The 18,477-nt window shown below is 48.4% G+C and overlaps 1 protein-coding gene across 4 annotated transcripts in view; it reads left to right on the top strand.

Annotated features, from left to right (window-relative positions):
• The window catches only part of SLC41A3 (solute carrier family 41 member 3), a 66,373-nt gene that overhangs the window by 22,538 nt on the left and 25,358 nt on the right, over nt 1-18,477 (top strand). For 2 of the 4 annotated variants that reach the window (XM_079935279.1, XM_079935281.1), the window contains exon 3: nt 6,320-6,427. In XM_079935279.1, the coding sequence (XP_079791405.1) occupies nt 6,320-6,427 (108 nt within the window). Of the gene's footprint in view, nt 1-596; nt 1,150-5,880; nt 6,030-6,319; nt 6,428-18,477 lie in introns of those variants that run through there. The other 2 variants (XM_079935280.1, XM_079935282.1) reach the window with 2 other exon arrangements.

The following is an 18,477-nucleotide window of genomic DNA, read 5'->3' as shown; positions in this document are numbered from 1 at the left end:
GTGAGGGCTGGACTCCAGGCTGAGGGCTGGGCTTGAGCGTGGGGTGGACTTTCCGAAGGAGGGGAACCGGCTGAGGTGCACAGCAGGCGTGAGCGAGCATCCAGCCTGCAGCTTTGGGCTCCTGCTGGCTCTGGCCTTGACCCTGCTCAGCCCGCCCTCAGGCCTGGACGCTGTCCCCGGCACCTGTGGGATGCACAGTGGACACACTCATTTATTTCACGTAGAGACCCCCTTCTCCTCGGGGTCGGGACGGCAGCTCAAGGCTGGTCTAACCTCTGTCGGCACGAGCCCGGGCCCCTAAGAAGCACCTTACAAGTCTCTGTCCTTTGAGAGACAGCAGGGCTGCATTCCTTCTGTGAACACAGCCTCTTCCTGTGGCCGTGAGCCCCTCAACACCTAGGTCGAGTGGCCGCAGGGCACGGCTTCTTTCTTGGGGGCCTGCAGGCCTCTCGACCTTGAGGGGTGACAGTCCTCAGGGGCTCAGACCTGGCCCGAGGAGCAGGTGCTTCAGGCTGAGATGTCCCCAGGCCCCGTGCGGCCTCACCAAGGCCGGGCCTCACGTGGCTCCGGCTCTCTGGTCCAGCCCGAGTCAGCGTGGGCCGGACAGCTGGACGCTGTCAAGGTCGCTCCAGGGGACAGGGAGCCTCCTCGTGGGAGGCCAGCCGAGGGAGGTCCCACCGGACACGGCAGCCACTCTCGTAGGAGAACCTGATCTTTGGGGAGTGGACAGCAGGAGTGGCGGCGGAGCCCTGAGCGAGGCTGAGTCACCCGGCCTTTGTTCCTCACCGTTGGCTCTGGCCCTCGGCCGAGGGGCAGTGGAGACCGTCCACAGCACGGGGCACCTGGCAGCTCTGCCCGGGTGGACTCCTTAGGAAACGCATCCTGGTGTGGGCGGAGGCCGGTGTTGGGGGCGCCCAGGCTTGGACATCCAGGGAATGCGTCACCGGCCTGACCATGGTGGTCACCCAGCTGGACCTGGAGCTCTGCTTTCAGGGCACAAAGCTGCGAGGCTTCCGCTGTGAGTTCACCCGCTGCCCCCGCGGCGTCCTCCCCGAGACCACCTTCACCATCGTGGGCCAGGTTGTGGTGCCCGTTCTGCTGTCTGGCCTCGGCATGGTGATGGCTGGCCTGCTGATGAACACCGTCCAAGTGCGTATGGCGAGGCGGGGGGCAGCATGGGCCCCGGGGTGGGGGACCAGGCATCACACACAGGACAGGCCCCTGGGTCGGGCAGGGGACGGGGCTCGGGGGGCTCGCAGGAGTGTCCTCCTGGAACCTCAGTGTCTGAGAGTCACAGAGGCTTCTGACAACCCTCCACCGTCAGCCTGCATGAGACTCCTCAGCCTAGGAGCTCTAACTGTTCTCCTTCCAGCAAACGCAGACCCATTAGGCAGGGCCTGGGGGGCCTTGAGTCCTGCTCCTACGGTCTCTCCCCACCCGAGGGGCTCAGGCATCCTGCCTCAGCCTCTCCACCTGCAAGCCGGGCAACGTTGTGAGGTTGGTGTGCTGGCCCGAGCGAGGGTGCCGGGCACCGCTTCTCCAGCCCCAGAATCTCCGGAGGGGGGTCTCAGCCGGAGGATGGGGTCCTGAGCGCGACGGGGGTCCAGGCGCACAAGGGGATGCAGATGCGGGGGTCTCTATCAGGAGAGGTGTTTGCTGGGAGACCCAGGGGGTCTGTTTATGCCCTGGGTCAGCTCTGGGAGCCGTGTTTGGGTCACTTACGGAGTTAGTGTGTTCTCGATCCGCTGGGGCCTGGGGCGGCCGACACCTACCCGGGTACCCGGCTCTGAACGAGGTTCTTGGGGCGGCGTCTGGCCGCCCTGCCCAGTGGACAGGGTACTTCTTCACGTGCTGCCAGCTTGAGACCCGGATTCCTGTCTGCTGCTTCCCCTGGAGTTGCCCCAGGGTCTGTCACCCTCCCTGGGCCTTGCGGACACTGGGAGAGTCCACCCTGAATCTCCCTCCTTGACCTTCCCCAGCACCTTGCGTGGAGCATGGCCTTGTGTCCCCGACCTGCCCGCCCATGACCCTTTCTATGGGGCCTCGGGGCCGAGAACAGGCGGCCGAGAGTTCAACAGAGTCCAGGAGGTTTGGTGGGGCCCTGGGGGAGAGGGGGTCATGCCTGACCATCAGCGGAGGTGCCCCGGGGCCGGGTCTGGAGGGTGTCCAGCTGGTGAGTGCAGCGCCCTTCCTGACCGCGTGCGGGTTCCGTCTGGGAGGTGGGCCCAGAGCAGATGTGGGCAGGCTGTCTGCAGGTTTGGCCTTGAGCCGTCAGCTTCGGGAGGGCCAGCGGCTGGGAGGATGGGACAGCTCTGTACGTCACAGCCCTTTCCTCATCCCCACTTTGCAGACAGGGTGCGTGAGGGTCAAGGGCCCTCTGTTTACTGGCTTCCGGTGCTCACCATCTCGCTGCTTACCCCTCCCAGCAGTGCAGGGAGCAGCCTTCAGGCTCCCAGAGGGAAGCCCACATGGCAGGGGGCTCCTGGCTCCAGCGGTACCCAGGCTGGTGCCTGACCAGAGCCATTCACACCGGGCCTCGGGGCTTCCGAGCCCGCAGTGAGGTACACCACCTGGCCCGACAGCCGCGCCTCGTGGACGGTCCCCGGTGCGGCTCTGTGCCTGGCTGGGTGCAGGTTTCACCTACGCTCTTTGGGGCCGGGAGTCTCTGATTCTGGGCCTGGGGATTGAGGCCCAGTAAGTGGCCAGAGTATCGGTTTCGTGTCTTCAAAAACTTTTTTTTCAGTTACACAAGTAAGTGTAAGTAATTCTTTTTATGGAACAAGCATCGCAGCGAGGTTAAGCCCTCTTTGACCGCTGCCTCAGTCGCCGTAGCTCCCTTACTGTCGAGTCGTGGTGTCATTCCAGACCTTTCTGGGGTTTACATGCACACGTGGGCACCAGGGACCGTGAAAGCACATGTGATTACTCTTCCCGGAATAGGACTGGACCAGACAGGCTGGCTGCTCGAAGCAGCCGAGTGCCAAGCGCCGGGCAGGTGGACAGAGCCACTTGTCACCCAGTTCCTCCTCTGTTGAGCGAATTTGGTTGAATCCTGAGCGGAAGCTGACCTTCCTGGCTGGCGTGTCTGGTGGCCGTTGGGCCCCCTGCAGACAACGGGCAGGGGGCGGAGGCAGCAAGGGAGGAGGGGCAGGTCGGAGACTCTGCAGACGCTTTGCTGGGCCTCAGAGGTGGCGTTTCCTGGGTGCGTGAGCAACAGTGAACGTCCCAGCGAGGGGGCCCTTGTGCGCAGACCACGGAGGGGGCGAGCGTGTGGGCGGGGGGCGGCCGCCGAGGGTGAAGCGTTGTTTGCTTTGTCCTCGTTCTTTGTTCTAAAACAAACAGCACGTTTTGCTTCACTGGTGTCCAGCACAGGCGTGGAGAAAATCGCACAGCCAGTGAGCACTCAGTTTGGTGAGCCATCTCGGGATAAAGGGGTGCGTTAACCTGCCAGATGGAGGGCTCGCAGCCCCGCCCACTCCTCATGCCCCGATCTGCACTGCCTTTGTGTTTGCGGAACATGAGGACCTGTGTGCCCAGAACTGGAATTAGTGAAGGGTCGTAAGGGGTGGAGTGACATGTCCTCCCTGGCTGCTGGGGTCTGAGATGACCCAGAGGTGCTGCTCAAGGCTGCAGGGGAGAGCTGGGGACTGTAGGCGTGATTGAGAGACCCCCCCCCCCCAAGTGCAAGAGCCAGCGCACGGGTCCCATGCAGCAGGGTCAGCGTGGAGCCTTGAGCGGGGGACCTGTGGGGCGTCCAGGGCTGTCCGCGGCCGGGGGCAGGCGTGAGCTGGGTTGTGGAGCCAGCCGCCGTCAGGGTGCTCTGGGAGTGGGTGACCAAAATCCCGACCCATTCAGGGTCTCCCTGAAGAGGTCTGCAGGTCAGGCAGCTCCAGCCCTGTTCATCCCTTGGACTTGTTGTCCCTGGGGCCCTGGCCTTCTGTTCTCCTGGCACCGTCCACCTTTGCTGGCTTTGTCTCTGAGTAGGCCCTCATGGTCGTCAGACCTGATGTGTCTAAAGCCCCTTCCCAACCCTCCTCGGCCGTGCCTGTGGCCCAGCCCAGGCGACCCCTTGCAGGAGGACAGGACCACCGCTCGCAGGCTCACCTCCTGCCGCCCCTGTGTGGGGTGGGGAGGGGCCTGGGCCTTGGAAGGGAGAGGACTTGGAGAGAAGGGAGAACCGAAGCAGGAAGGGGAGTCAGGGTTAGAGGGCAGGGGGTCACAACCTTGCTGTACTGCTGGCGGAATCAGATCCGAGTGGATGGGATGAGTCCAGGGAAGTGTGGGTGGGAGCATGTGCCAGGGCCTCAGGTTCCTTGCGGGCAGCCTGACCTCCCCCGGCCTGGCTCCGTATATCCTGGAACAGGGACTTTCTCGGCCGCAGACACGGGATCTTGGCAACGGCTGACCCTGGGTTTTCCTTTGAAAGCGTAACAGTCATGGGTGAGTCGGTCCCACAGATTCAAGGTTACTGTGGGTGCTGAGATATCTGTGCCCATGTTGAAGAAGCAGAGATGGTTATTAGACCTTTGCAGCCTTTCTGTCTGGAGAAAGAAAATAAGTCCCTTACATTTTTGTGTTTTGTGTTTTGTTTTTTTTTTGGCTGTGTTGGGTCCTTGTTGCTGTGCGCGGGGTTTCTCTAGTTGCAGCGAGCAGGGGCTACTCTAAGTTGTGGTGCGTAGGCTTCTCATTGCAGTGGCTTCTCTTGTTGCAGAGCGTGCGGGCTCAGTAGTTGTGGCTCGTGGGCTCTAGAGCGCAGGCTCAGTAGTTGTGGCTCGTGGGCTGTAGAGCACAGGCTCAGTAGTTGTGGCTCGCGGGCTCTAGAGCGCAGGCTCAGTAGTTGTGGCGCACGGGCTTAGCTGCTCCGCGGCATGTGGGATCTTCCCAGACCAGGGCTCAAACCCATGTCCCCTGCATTAGCAGGCGGATTCTTAACCACTGCGCCACCAGAGATGCCTCCAGTCCCTTACGTTTGAAAAATGTAAAAGATCGGGAGGGAGATGAGGAGCCCTCAGCGGAAGCCAAGATGGGACAATCAGAGGTCAGCACAGGACAGGACGAGGCCCCGTCAGCCATGTGGAGACATGGGTGTGCCCATCACGTAGCGGGAGAGGGGTTCCTACGGGGAGTCACCCCCGCACACATCGGTCTCAGGTGCGGCGGCCAAGTTCAGTGGTGCCGGGGAAGAAGGGGGCAGAGAGAAGGGGGTTTACTTGGGGGGTGGGTACTCGGTCTTGTGTGTTCGTGGGAGGAGGGTGAGAGCGCCAGCCCCTGGGAGGGGGCTTCCCAGGTGGGAGGGGCCTCTGCTGGACAGGACGCAGCACCCCCCTGGCTGGTGACACATTCCTTCTGCACTTTTCGGAGAGGAAGGCTTGTAACTCCGCCAGAGCTGGGACTGGGTTCTCAACTTCCCAGCTTTGTAGAAAAGGTAAAGGAGAGGGAACCGTAACTGTGAGTCTGCGAAACCTCCCAGATCTCAGGACACAAAGGGGTCTTCAGAGGGCCTGGCCTGCCCCTTTGCTTCCAGGTCCTGTAAGATGCATTGTGGGGTGGCTCTTTTGATGACCTCTGGGCCCCTGGGGTAGGGGGACTCTTGTCTTGGGGACGGGGAACCAGACCCCACACCACCTGCCTCCCAGCTCACAGAGCAGCAGGGTTTCTAGGACCAGCTTCTGTGGAGGGTCACAGATAGCTCAGGCCCAGGGAGGCGAAAGCAGCCAGTCGGATCAGTTGGGGTGTGAAAAATCAGTTGGGGTAGGGGCAGTCTAACTGCACGTTAAACAGGTAGGACCAGTTTCCCTTCACAAAGAAACGTCTTCACGTTCTCTTGAAGCGTGCTTGTGCTTCCTGTTCCTTCTTTTTACATTTTTACTTATTTACAAGTGATAGAGACACATTCTGTCAGTTTTCACAAATCCAGGGCCCCCATGTGACCTTGGGCCCCACCCATCGGCCTTGGGGCCAGGGAGTCCCTGCCCAGCCCAGATCGTCCTGCCAGCTCACCCGTGAGAAATCCCACAAGAAATCCCCAGGTTTGAAGTTGGGGGCTCATTCCTGTTTCTACAGACGTGCACGCAGGACAAAGCAGTTCCCCGTCCACGGGCACGGGCCCAGACCCAGTCTCCTGGCAGCCAGGGAAGGAAGGGGTTCCCTGGGCCACTGTTCACGGTTGATCATTACTCTGTTTAGTTTAAGGCCATTTAAGAAACTGGGTAGTTTTTTTCATTTTACAGGGAACGAGGACTTGTCAAAGTATCTCTCAAGCAGTTCCTGAGAGGCGCGGTACGTGTGCTTGGACTGACCCCCAGTTCTTTCCCCGCAGCACTGGCCCGTGTTCACGGAGGTGAAGGACCTGCTGACCTTGGTGCCGCCCCTGGTGGGCCTGAAGGGCAACCTGGAGATGACACTGGCCTCACGCCTCTCCACCGCGGTGAGTGGACGTCTGCACATCTGACCTCCAGATCTCCCCGTGGAGCTTGTGGGTGGGTGGGTTGGACTCTGAAAATCTGATGTCGTTGGGAGTTTTCCTGTCATGTGGCTCTACCTGGTCACTCCTCCCAGCCATCATCCTGCCTTTCGGCCGGAGGCTGGGCAGCGGATGAGGCCCAGATGTCAGGGGCGCTGTGTCCTTGTGTCCCTTGTTCATGCTGGAGCCTGAGGCTGGTTCCACACATGACCCAGAAGCAGTGGCGAATGTCCTAGAATCCTCGTCACCAGGGTGTCCTCCTCTGGGCACTCTGTCACAGTTCCCAGCTTTGCTACTCTCCTCACCTTCCCAGGGCATGGAAATCCCTTTCCTTCTGTTATGGAGATGGTCTCCTTTCTCCGTGAAAACGTCCTGATGCGCTGTGTTCTAGACACCGAGAGGTGGGCGATGCAGCTGGGGTGCTGGGGGGGGTCCCTGGAGCCCGAGGCTGGAGAGAGAGGTGAGGGGTGGCCAGCTGAATAGCAGCCCACAAAGATGTCCACGTCCTGACCCGTGGAGACTGAACGCTCCCTTACGTGGAAGTGTTTGCACATGATTAAGTTAAGGCCCTTGTGGTAGGAGATAGATTGTCCAGGGGGCCCGGTGTTGTCACAAGGGTCCTTACCAAGGGGAGGTGGGGTTGGGGGGAAACGTCAGACACAAGAAGGAAGCAGAGTTGGGGGAGCAGATGCTTGCCACCACCTGCAAAGATGAAGGAAGGGCCGTGAGCCAGGTGTAGCTCTGCCTGCTGGAAGCGGAAAGAAACAGCTGCCCCCCTGCATAGACCCTCTGTAGACCCCTGGCCTCCAGAACTGAAAGAGAAGACGTTTGCATCATTTTCAGCCACTGAGTTTGTGGTAATTTGTCACAGCAGAGGCCAGACCGTGCAGTCTTGTAGGCCATTGAAATGTCTTAAGTGGCAGGTGACATGGTGCCCGTGTGTGTGCACATACACGTGTGCACACACGTAAGTGTAATTAAATGGGTTGGTGAGAGGGAAGAAATGTTGATGGTAATCCCTGCCATGGTGGCATTTCAGGTTACATTTTTTTAATATAAATTAATTTAATTAATTTATTTATTTAGGCTGCGTTGGGTCTTCATTGCGGTGCACGGGCTTCTCATTGCCGTGGCTTCTCTTGTTGTGGAGCACGGGCTCTAGGCACCTGGGCTTCAGTAGTTGTGGCTCGCGGGCTCTAGAGCACAGGCTCAGTAGTTGTGGCACACAGGCTTAGCTGCTCCGCAGCATGTGGGATCTTCCCAAACCAGGGCTTGAATTCGTGTCCCCTGCATTGGCAGGCGGCTTCTTAAGCACTGTGCCTTGAGTTACATTTTTATTCCATGGTGCTTAACTGCATATTAAACACTTCTGTGCTGTGATTGTGTCTTACTGTTATAATGTTTTTTAAATGCATAAAATGTGGAGGGGAAAAAAGAACGATTGGAACAGTTCATCATCACAGCCTGTTTGAGGAGAACAGCCCCATTATCAGTGCAATAGAACCTTTATAAAAGCATTCAAGGCTTCCCTGGTGGCGCAGTGGTTAAGAGTCCGCCTGCCAATGCAGGGGACATGGGTTCGAGCCCTGGTCCGGGAAGATCCCACATGCCGCAGAGCAACTAAGCCCGTGCGCCACAACTACCGAGCCTGCGCTCTAGAGCCCGCAAGCCACAACTACTGAAGTCCACGCGCCTAGAGCCCATGCTCCACAGCAGAGAAGCCACTGCAATGAGAAGCCCACGCACCACAACGAAGAGAAGCCCCTGCTCGTCGCAACTGGAGAAAGCCCGCGCAGCAATGAAGACCCAACTCAGCCAAAAATAAATAAATTAAATAAATAAATTTATAAAAAACCAAAAAAGAACCTTTCAACACCCAACATTGTATTAATGTGTAAATCAATACAACAAAAACTCACAAATTTTAAGTGTACGGGTCAGTGACTTTTGACAAATACACACACTGACATAACTACTATCCCAATCAAGATGCAGAGCCTGCCACCCACAGTCCATCCCAGAAACCCCTGATCCACTTCCAATCTCTGTAGATTAGTTCTGCCTTCAAGACCCACTCATGATGTAAAAAATATTCTTAGTGCAACTTGAAATAGAAGAATATTTTATTTATATTGTTCTGGATGTTTCAGCTAGTGTAATACGCCAAGAAAAGGAAATAAGACCCTTAAATAAAAAAGAGGGAGAAAAACTTATTATTTGCTATTGATATGCTTATCTTCTTGGAAAACTAAGCAAATCAAGTAGAAAAGTTTTAAAACTAATAATCTCAGTAAAGTGATCTGGTTTCAAAATATCTAGATGAAATTTAAAATAGACATTAACGTGTAACTGCATACTTCTGCACACACCAAAATTGGTCATTACAAAATACAACTGAATTGTAAAATTGAATTGAAAAAATTGGAGAGAGATATCTTTCAAACAATGAACAAATTTTCTTTAGTTGTACATATATATACATTCTTTTTTTATTTGTATAGTCTTTTCCATCATGGTTTATCATAGGATATTGAATATAGTTCCCTGTGCTGTACAGTAGGACCTTGTTCTTTATCCATCCTATATATAAAAACTTACATCCGCTAACCCCAACCTCCCACTCCACCCGTCCCCCAACCCCTTTCCCCTTGGCAACCAGCAGTCTGTTCCCTGTGAATCTGTTTCTATTTCATAGATTCACGTGTCATATTTTAGATTCCACGTATAAGTGATATCATATGGTATTTGTCTTTCTGACTGACTTCACTGGATCTCTAGTTGCATCATGTTGCTGAAAATGGCATTATTTCATTCTGTGTTATGACTGAGTAATATTCCACTATATATGTGTACCACATCTTCTTTATTCCTCTATCAATGGAAATTTAGGTTGCTTTCATGTCTTGGCTATTGTAAATAGTGCAGCAATGAACATTGGGGTGCATGTATCTTTTTGAATTATAGTTTTGTCCGATATATGCCTAGGAGTGGGATTGCTGGATCATATGGTAGCTCTATTTTCAGTTTTCTGAGGAACCTCCATACTGTTCACCACAGTGGCTACACTGTGTAAATGATTTACATTCCCACCAACAGTGCAAGAGGGTTCCCTTTTCTCCACACTCTCTCCAGCATTTACTGTTCGCGGATTTTTTGATGATGGCCATTCTGACTGGTGTGAGGTGGTACCTCATTGTAGTTTTGATGATTAGCCATGTTGAGTATCTTTTCATGTGCCTATTGGCCATCTGTATGTCTTCTTTGAAGAAATGTCTATTTAGGTCTTCTGCCCATTTTTTCATTGGGTTGTTTGTTTTTTGTTGTTGTTGAGTTCTATGAGCTGTTTGTATATTTTGGAAATTAAGCCCTTGTTGGTTGCATCATTTGCAAATATTTTCTCCCATTCTGTAAGTTGTCTTTTCATTTTGTTTATGGTTTCCTTTGCTGTGCAAAAGCTTGTAAGTTTGATTAGGTACCATTTCAAACTGTGAACCAATTTTAAAACTTTTTCATCCTGAAGCCTCAAAAAGAAATGTGTGGGACCCATTCAAATAAAATGACAAAACTCCATAAAGGGAAATAGAAATTTGGAGGGAGAGACGGAGTTTCTGATGGGAAAAATCAATGTTGTAAAGTTACCAGTTCTCCCTGTTTTTGTTTATAAAATTAATGCAGTTAATGCCAGAGAGATTTGGGGGAACATTTGACAGTATTATTTTTATTATTATTATTATTTGTGTGTGTGTGTGTGTGTGTGTGTGGTACGCGGGCCTCTTACTGTTGTGGCCTCTCCCGTTGCGGAGCACAGGCTCCGGACGCGCAGGCTCAGCGGCCATGGCTCACGGGCCTAGCCGCTCCACGGCATGTGGGATCCTCCCGGACCGGGGCACGAACCCGTGTCCCCTGCATCGGCAGGCGGACTTTCAACCACTGCGCCACCAGGGAAGCCCTTGACAGTATTATTTTAAAGTTTATCTGGAGGAATGAGTCAGAATAACCATGAAAATATTGGTAGGAAAAAGAGAAAGAAGACTAATGGTGAAATTTGATTTCCAGATTTTACAACATAATATAAAGTTATAGTAAGAAAAATATTTTGCAGCCAGTCTCAATTGATATATCAGAGAACAAAACAGAACATCCAGAAATAAAGTCAGACTTTACAAATACCATCTACTGTATAATAATATGACATTTTAAATCAGTGAAAAGAGGGTGAATTATTAATAAGTGGTTCTGAGATAATTGGCTAATTCTTTAGAAGTAATTTTTATTTTATGTCATACCTAAATGTATATTTTGAATACATGGAGTAATTTAAAGTAAAGCATGATACCAGAAAAACACATCAGTATTTTTAGAGTTGGTGACAAGAAATGCTTTTTAAGTAGCAGAACAAGTGCAGAACTCATAAAGGAAAGACGATGCCTTGTCTCAGTTAAACTGCGAGCTTCGTAATAATTTTAGTTCCCTGGGGCTGTCATAACAAAGCACCACAGACCGAGTGGCTTAAACAACAGCAATGTATGGTCTCCAAGCTCTGGTTAAAAGTCAGAGTGGAGGCTGGGATGGGCTGGCTCCCCCTGAGGCTATAGGAGGCTCTGCTCCAGGCCTTTCCCCAGCTCTGGGTCTGCTGTGATCTCCACTGTTCCCTGGCCTGCAGATGCACTGCCCCAACCTCTCTGTCTTTGTCTTCACGTGGCTCTGCCTGTGTGCACGTATCTCCAAATGTCCCCTTTCTATAAGGACAGCAGCCACGTTGGATTAGGTGCCCACCCTACCCCAGTGTGACCTCGTATAAACTAAGTTCATCTCCAACCACCCTATTTCCAAATCAAGTCAGTTACGAGGTTCTGGGGGTTCGGACTTCAAGCTCTGTTGGGGGGACACAATTCTACCCGTGCGGTTTCCTTGCACAAATTAAAAGGGGAATAACCCACAAGGGGAAGAGTTATACAAAATTAACAGAGCATCTGTATCCTCAAGTATCTAAGCAGCTTTTTTGCATCAGCATGAAGACAGACCCTTCAATAGCAACGTGAACAAAGGGTATGAATCAGAATTTCATGTTCAGGGTCAGTCTCCGTGCTCCCAATGCATGGGGCCCAGGTTTGATCTCTGGTTGGAGAACTCGATGCCATGTGCGTGCCACAACTAATAAGTCTGCAGTGCCGCAACTGAGAGTCCACATGCTGCAAAAAAAAAAAAAAAAAAAACCCCACATGCCACAACTAAGACCTGGCACAGCCAAAATAACTAATAAAAGAAATAAAATTTTTAAAAATATATTTTAAAAACTGCCAGAAAATTTTATGAAATCTCACCAGCAGTTTTTGAGATATTCAGTTTTTCTGCATCCTCATCAGTATTTGGTATCGTCTAGTTTTTATTTTAGCTGTTTTAATAAATATATAGTGGTATCTCAATCTTGGTCTTAATTTGCATTTCCCTAATGACTAATAACGGTCGTCTTTTCTCATGTGCTTCTTTGCCATCACATAACTCTTTGAGTGAAGCATCTTTTCATATCTAATTACATTACTGTTTTTACTGTTGAGTTTTGAGAGCTCTTTATAAATTCTGTATATGAGTCTTTTGTCATATATGTGGTTTGCAAAAATTTTCTCCCATTCTCTGGCTTGACTTTTCATCCCCCTGAAAGGGTCTTTTAAAATATTTTAATTTTAGTAAAATACACATAAATTTTACCATCTTAACTGTTGTTTAGTGTGCATTTCTCCACGTCCTCCTCAGCACTTGTTACTTCCTGGGTTTTTGTTTTGTTTTGTTTTGGGGGGGGTTGTTTGTTTTTTAAGTAGTAGCCATCCTAATGGCTGTGATATTGATTTGTATTTCCCTAATAATTAGTAATGTTGAACATCTTTTCATGTGCTTTTTGCCATTTTTAATTTTCTTGGAGAAATGTCTATTCAAGTCCCATATACATTTTTTAATGGGGTTTATTTATTGGTTGTTGAGCTTTAGGAGTTCTTTATGTATTCTGGAACTTAACCCTTATCAGATATATGATTTGCCAGTAGTTTCTCCTTTTGTCTTGGTTTTCTTTTCACTCTGTTGATTGTGTCCTTTGATGCACAAAAGTTTTAAATTTTGATGTAGTCCAGTTTATCTATTTTTATTTTCTTACCTGTGCTTTTTGAGTCATATCCAAGAAATCATAACCAAATACAATGTCATAAGATTTTCCCCTATGTTTTCTTCTGAGAAGTTTATAGTTGTAGCTCTAATGTTTAGATCTTTGATCCATTTTGAGTTAATTTTTGTATATGGTATTAGGTAAAGGTTCAACTTCATCCTTTTGTACGTGGCTGTCCAGATTTCCCAGCACCATTTGTTGAAAAGACTGTCCTCTCCCCATTGAACTGTCTTGGCATGCTTGTCAAAAATTATTTGACCATGTATGCCAGGGTTTATTTCTGGGGTCTCTGTTCTAGTCCGTTGGTCTATGTGTCTTTATGGCAGTACCACACTGTTTCAAAGCCTGTAGCTTTTAAATAGGTTTTAAAATCAGGAAGTATGAGGCCTCCAACTTTGTTCTTTTTTTTAAATTTTTATTGAAATATAGTTGATTTACAATATTGTATTAGTTTGAGGTGTACAGTAAAGTGATTCAGTTATATGTACTTTTTTTATTTATTCATTTTTACACTCTCTACCATTATAGGTTATTACAAGATATTGAGTATAGTTCCCTGTGCTATACAGTAGGTCCTTGTTGGTTATCTGTATAGTAGTATGTATATTTTAAGCACAAACTCCTAATTTATCCCTCTCTCCCCCTCCCCTTTGGTAACCATAAGTTTGTCTTCTATGTTTTTGAGTCAGTTTCTGTTTTGTAAATAAGTTCATGTATCATTTTTTTTAGTTAGATTCCACATATGAATGATACCATGTGATACTTGTCTTTGTCTTACTTAGTATGATCATCTCTAGCTCCATCCATTTTGCTGCAAATGGCTCATTTCGTTCTTTTTTATGGCTGAGTAATATTCACTGTATATATGTACAACATCTTCTTTATCCATTCCTCTGTCGATGGACATTTAGGTTGCTTCCGTGTCTTGGCTATTGTAAACAGTGCTGCCATGAACATTGGGGTCCATGTATCTTTTCTAATTATGGCTTTCTCCAGATATATGCCCAGGAGTGGGATTACTAGATCATATGGTAGCTCTATTTTTAGTTTTTAAAGGAACCTCCATTCTGTTCTTCATAGTGGTTGTACCAGTTTGCATTCCCACCAACTGTGTAGAAGCATTCCCTTTTCTCCACACCCTCTCCAGCATTTATTATTTGTAGACTTTTTAATAGTGGCCATTCTGACTGGTATGAGGTGATACCTCATTGTAGTTTTGATTTGCATTTCTCTAATAATTAGCGATGTTGAGCATCTTTTCATGTGTTTGTTGGCCATCTGTGTGTCTTCTTTTGAAAAAATGTCTTTTTAGATCTTCTGCCCTTTTTTTTTTTTTTTTTTTTTGCGGTACGTGGGCCTCTCACTGTTGCAGCCCCTCCCGTTGCGGAGCACAGGCTCCGGACACGCAGGCTCAGTGGCCATGGCTCATGGCGGGATCCTCCCGGACCGGGGCATGAACCCGTGTCCCCTGCATTGGCAGGCGGACTCTCAACCACTGTGCCACCAGGGAAGCCCTCTTCTGCCCATTTTTTGATTGGGTTGTTTGTTTTTTGATATTGAGCTGTATAAGCTGTTTGTATATTTTATTGGTGCTATAGTGGCCTCATAGCACGTGGGCTCTTCGTTGCGGTGCACAGGCTCCTCTCTAGTTGTGGCACGCAGGCTCCGGCGTGCACAGGCTCAGTAGTTGTGGCGCACAGGTTTAGTTGCCCTGCGGCATGTAGGATCTTAGTTCCCTGACCAGAGATCGAACTGGCGTTCCCTGCATTGCAGGACCAATTCTTAACCACTGGACCACCAGGGAAGTCCCTTTGTTGGGAGTCTTTGAATCACAGATTCAATTTCAGTACATGTGATTGGTCTGTTCACATTTTCTCTTTCTTCCTGGTTCAGCTTTGGGAAATTGTACCTTTCTAAGAATTTGTCCACTTCTTCCAGGTTGTTCATTTTATTGGCATATGGTTGCTTGTAGTAGTCTCTTAGGATGCTTTGTATTTCTGTGGTGTCTGTTGTAACTTCTCCTTTTTCGTTTCTAATTTTATTGATTTGGGCCCTCTCCCTTTTTTTCTTGATGAGGCTGGCTAGTGGTTTATCAATTTTGTTTATCTTTTCAAAGAACCAGCTTTTAGTTTCTTTCATCTTTGGTATTGTTTTATTTGTTTCTAGTTCATTTATTTCTGCTCTGATCTTTATGATTTCTTTCCTTCTACTAACTTGGATTTGGTTCTTCTTTCTCTAGTTGCTTTAGGTGTAAAGTTAGGTGGTTTGTTTGATATTTTTCTTGTTTCCTGATGTAAGCTTGTATTGCTATTAACTTCCCTTTAGAACTGCTTTTGCTGCATCCCATAGGTTTTGGATCATTGTTTTTTCCGTTTTCATTTGTCTCTAGGTATTTTTTTGTTTCCTCTTTGATTTCTTCAGTGATCCATTGGTTGTTTAGTAGCATATTGTTTAGCCTCCACGTGTTTGTTTTTTACAGTTTTTTCCTTGTTTATTTCTAATCTCATAGCGTGTGGTCAGAAAAGATGCTTGATATGATTTCAGTTTTCTTAAATTTACCAAGGCTTGCTTTGTGGCCCAGCATGTGGTAGATCCTGAAGACTCTTCTGCATGCACATGAGAAGAATGTGTATTCTGCTGCTTTGGGATGGAATGCTCTATAAATATCAGTTAAGTCCATATGGTCTAATGGGTGATTTAAGGCCTGTGTTTCCTTATTGATTTTCTTTCTGAATGATCTATCCATTGATGAAAGTGGGGTGTTGGGACTTCCCTGGTGGCCCAGTGGTTAAGACTCCACACTCCCAATACAGGGGGCTCAGATTCGATCCCTGGTCCAGGAACCAGATCCCTCACGTGTGTCGCAACTAAGTGTTCGCATGCTGCAACTAAGGAGCCTGTGAGCCACAACTAAGGAGCCTGCCTGCCACAACTAAGGAGCTCACGTGCCACAACTAAGGAGCCGGCGAACCACAACTAAGGAGCCCACTGGCTGCAACTAAGACCTGGCACAACTTAATTAATTAATTTTAAAAAAGCAATTAATAGGTATTAAAAAAAGGCATGCTATAAAAAAAACAAAGTGGGGTGTTAAGCCCCCACTATTATTGTGTGACTGTTGATTTCTCCCTTTATGGCTCTTAGTGTTTGCCTTACATATTGAGGTGCTCCTCTGTTGGGTGCGTATCTATTTACAATTGTTATGTCTTCTCCTTGGATTGATCCCTTGATCATTGTGTAGTGTCCTTCTTTGTCTCTTATAATAGTCTTTATTTTAACGTCTATTTTGTCTGATATGAGTATTGCTATTCCAGCTTTCTTTTGATTTTCATTTGCATGGAGTATGTTATTCCGTCACCTCACTTTCAGTTGGTATGTGTCCCTAGGTCTGAAGTGGGTCTCTTGTAAACAGCATATACACGGGTGTTGTTTTTGTAGCCGTTCAGCCAGTCTGTGTCTTTTGGTTGGAGCATTTAATCCATTTAAGGTAATAATCAATATGTATGTTCCTATTGCCATTTTCTTAATTTTTTTGGTTTGTCCTTGTAGGTCTTTTTTCTTCCTTTCCTCTCTTTTTCTCTTCTCTTGTGGTTTGATGACCATCTTTAGTGTTCTGTTTGGGCTGTGTTTCCTTTTTTGTGTTTGTACCTATTATAGATTTTGGGTTTGCTGTTCCCATGAGGTTTTGTTATAGCAGTCTATATATGTACGTGGTTATTTTAAGCTGCTGGTTGCTTTCCTGCCTAGAGAAGTTATTTTAGCATTTGTTGGAAAGCTGGCCTGGGGGTGCTGAATTCTCTTAGCTTTTGCTTGTCCATAAAGCTTTTGATTTCTCTGTCAAATCTGAATGAGAGCCTTGCTGGATAGAGTATTCTTGGTTGTAGGTTCTTCCCTTTCATCACTTTATATATATATCATGTCACTCCCTTCTGGCCTGCAGAGTTTCTGCTGAGAAATCAGCTGATAACCTTATGGGCGTTCCCTTGTATGTCATTTGTTGTTTTTCCCTTGTTGCTTTTAAAGTTTTTTCTTTGTCTTTAATTTTTGTCAGTTTGATTACTGTGTGTCTTGGTGGTGTGTTCCTCCTCCTTGGGTTTATCCTTCTTGGGACTCTCTGCGCTTCCTGGACTCGGGTGACTGTTTCCTTTCCCATGTTAGGGAAGTTTTCAGTTATTATGTCTTCAAACCTTTTCTCAGGTCCTTTCTCTCTTCTGCTTCTGGGGCCCCTATAATGCAAATGATGGTGCATTTAATGTCGTCCCAGAGGCCTCTGAGACTCTCTTCGTTTCTTTTCATTCTTTATTCTGCTCCTTGGCAGTTATTTCCACCGTTCTGTCTTCCAGGTCACTTATCGGTTCTTCTGCCTCAGTTATTCTGCTATTGATTCCTTCTAGTGTATTTTTCATTTCAGTTATTGTATTGTCCATCTCTGTTTGTTTGTTCTTTAGTTCTTCTGGGTTTTTGTTAAACATTTCTAGCATCTTCTCGATCCTTGCCTCTGTTCTTTTTCTGAGATCCTGGATCATCTTCACTGTCATTATTCTGAATTCTTTTTCCAGACGGTTGCCTATCTCCACTTCACTTAGTTGACTTTCTGGGGTTTTATCTTGTTCCTTCATCTGGAACATATTCCTCTGCCGTTTCATTTTGTCTGACTTTCTGTGATTGCGGTTTCTGTTCTGCCGGCTGCAGGATTATAGTTCTTTCTGCTTCTGCTGTCTGCCCTCTGGTAGATGAGGCTATCAAAGAGGCTTTTGCAAGTTTCCTGATGGGAAGGACTGGTGGTGGGTGGAGCTGGGTCTTGTCCCTCTGGTAGGCAGAGCCATGCTCAGTAAAACTTTAATCTGCTGATGGTTGGGGCTATTTTCCCTACCTGTTAGTTGTTTGGCCTGAGGTGACCCAGCACTGGAGCTTACAAGCTATATGGTGGGGCTAGTGGTGGCTTCCAGGAGGGCTCGCGTCAGTGAGTACTTCCCAGAACTGCTGTTGTCAGTGTCTTTGTCCCTGCAGTGAGCTTCAGCTGCCCTCCCCATCACCTCTGCAGGAGACCCTCCAGTACTAGCAGGTAGGTCTGGTCCAGTCTCTTATGGGCTTTTTACCCCTGGGTCCTGGTGCGCACAGGACTTTGTGTGTGCCCTCCAAGAATGGAGTTTCTGTTTCACCCTGTCCTGTGGAAGTCCTGCATTCAAACCCTGCTGGCCTTCAAAGCCAGATTCTTTGGGGACTACTCCTCCTGTTACCGGATCCCCAGGCTGGGAAGCCTGATGTGGGGCTCAGAACTCTCACTCCCATGGGAGAACTTCTGTGATATAATTATTTTCCAGTTTGTGAGTCACCCACCCAGCAGGTATGGGATTTGATTTTATCATGATTGTACCCCTCCTACCGTCTCGTTGTGGCTTCTTCTTTGTCTTTGAATGTAGGGTATCTTTTTTTTTTTTTTTAGGTTCCAGCATTTTTTTGTCATTGGTTGTTCAATAATTAGTTGTGATTTTGGTGTTTTCATAAGAATGGGGTGAGCTGACGTCCTTCTACTCCGCCATCTTGAACTAATCTCCCAAACAAACTCTTAATATGTCCTGCATAGGTGAGTTGGCACCTTTGCAACAAGGGGCCACTTACACCTATCATTCTAAGAGATCACCAATCTGTCTTGGGGTCATTCTTCTTATTTGTGTGTGTATCTGTTGTAGATTTTTGGTTTGCAGTTACCATGAGATTTTATTATAGCGGTCTATATATATACATGATTGTTTTAAGTTGCTGATATGTTCATTTCCAATGCATTTCTGATATCCTGCATTTATACTTTTCTCCCCTCATGATTTGGTTTAGATACATACTTGTGTGTGGATGA

The sequence above is a fragment of the Stenella coeruleoalba genome (genome assembly GCF_951394435.1).
Source record: "Stenella coeruleoalba genome assembly, chromosome: 10".
Lineage (NCBI taxonomy): Eukaryota > Metazoa > Chordata > Mammalia > Artiodactyla > Delphinidae > Stenella > Stenella coeruleoalba.
Note: the sequence above shows the minus strand (reverse complement) of the source record. Positions and strands in the feature narration are given on the sequence as shown.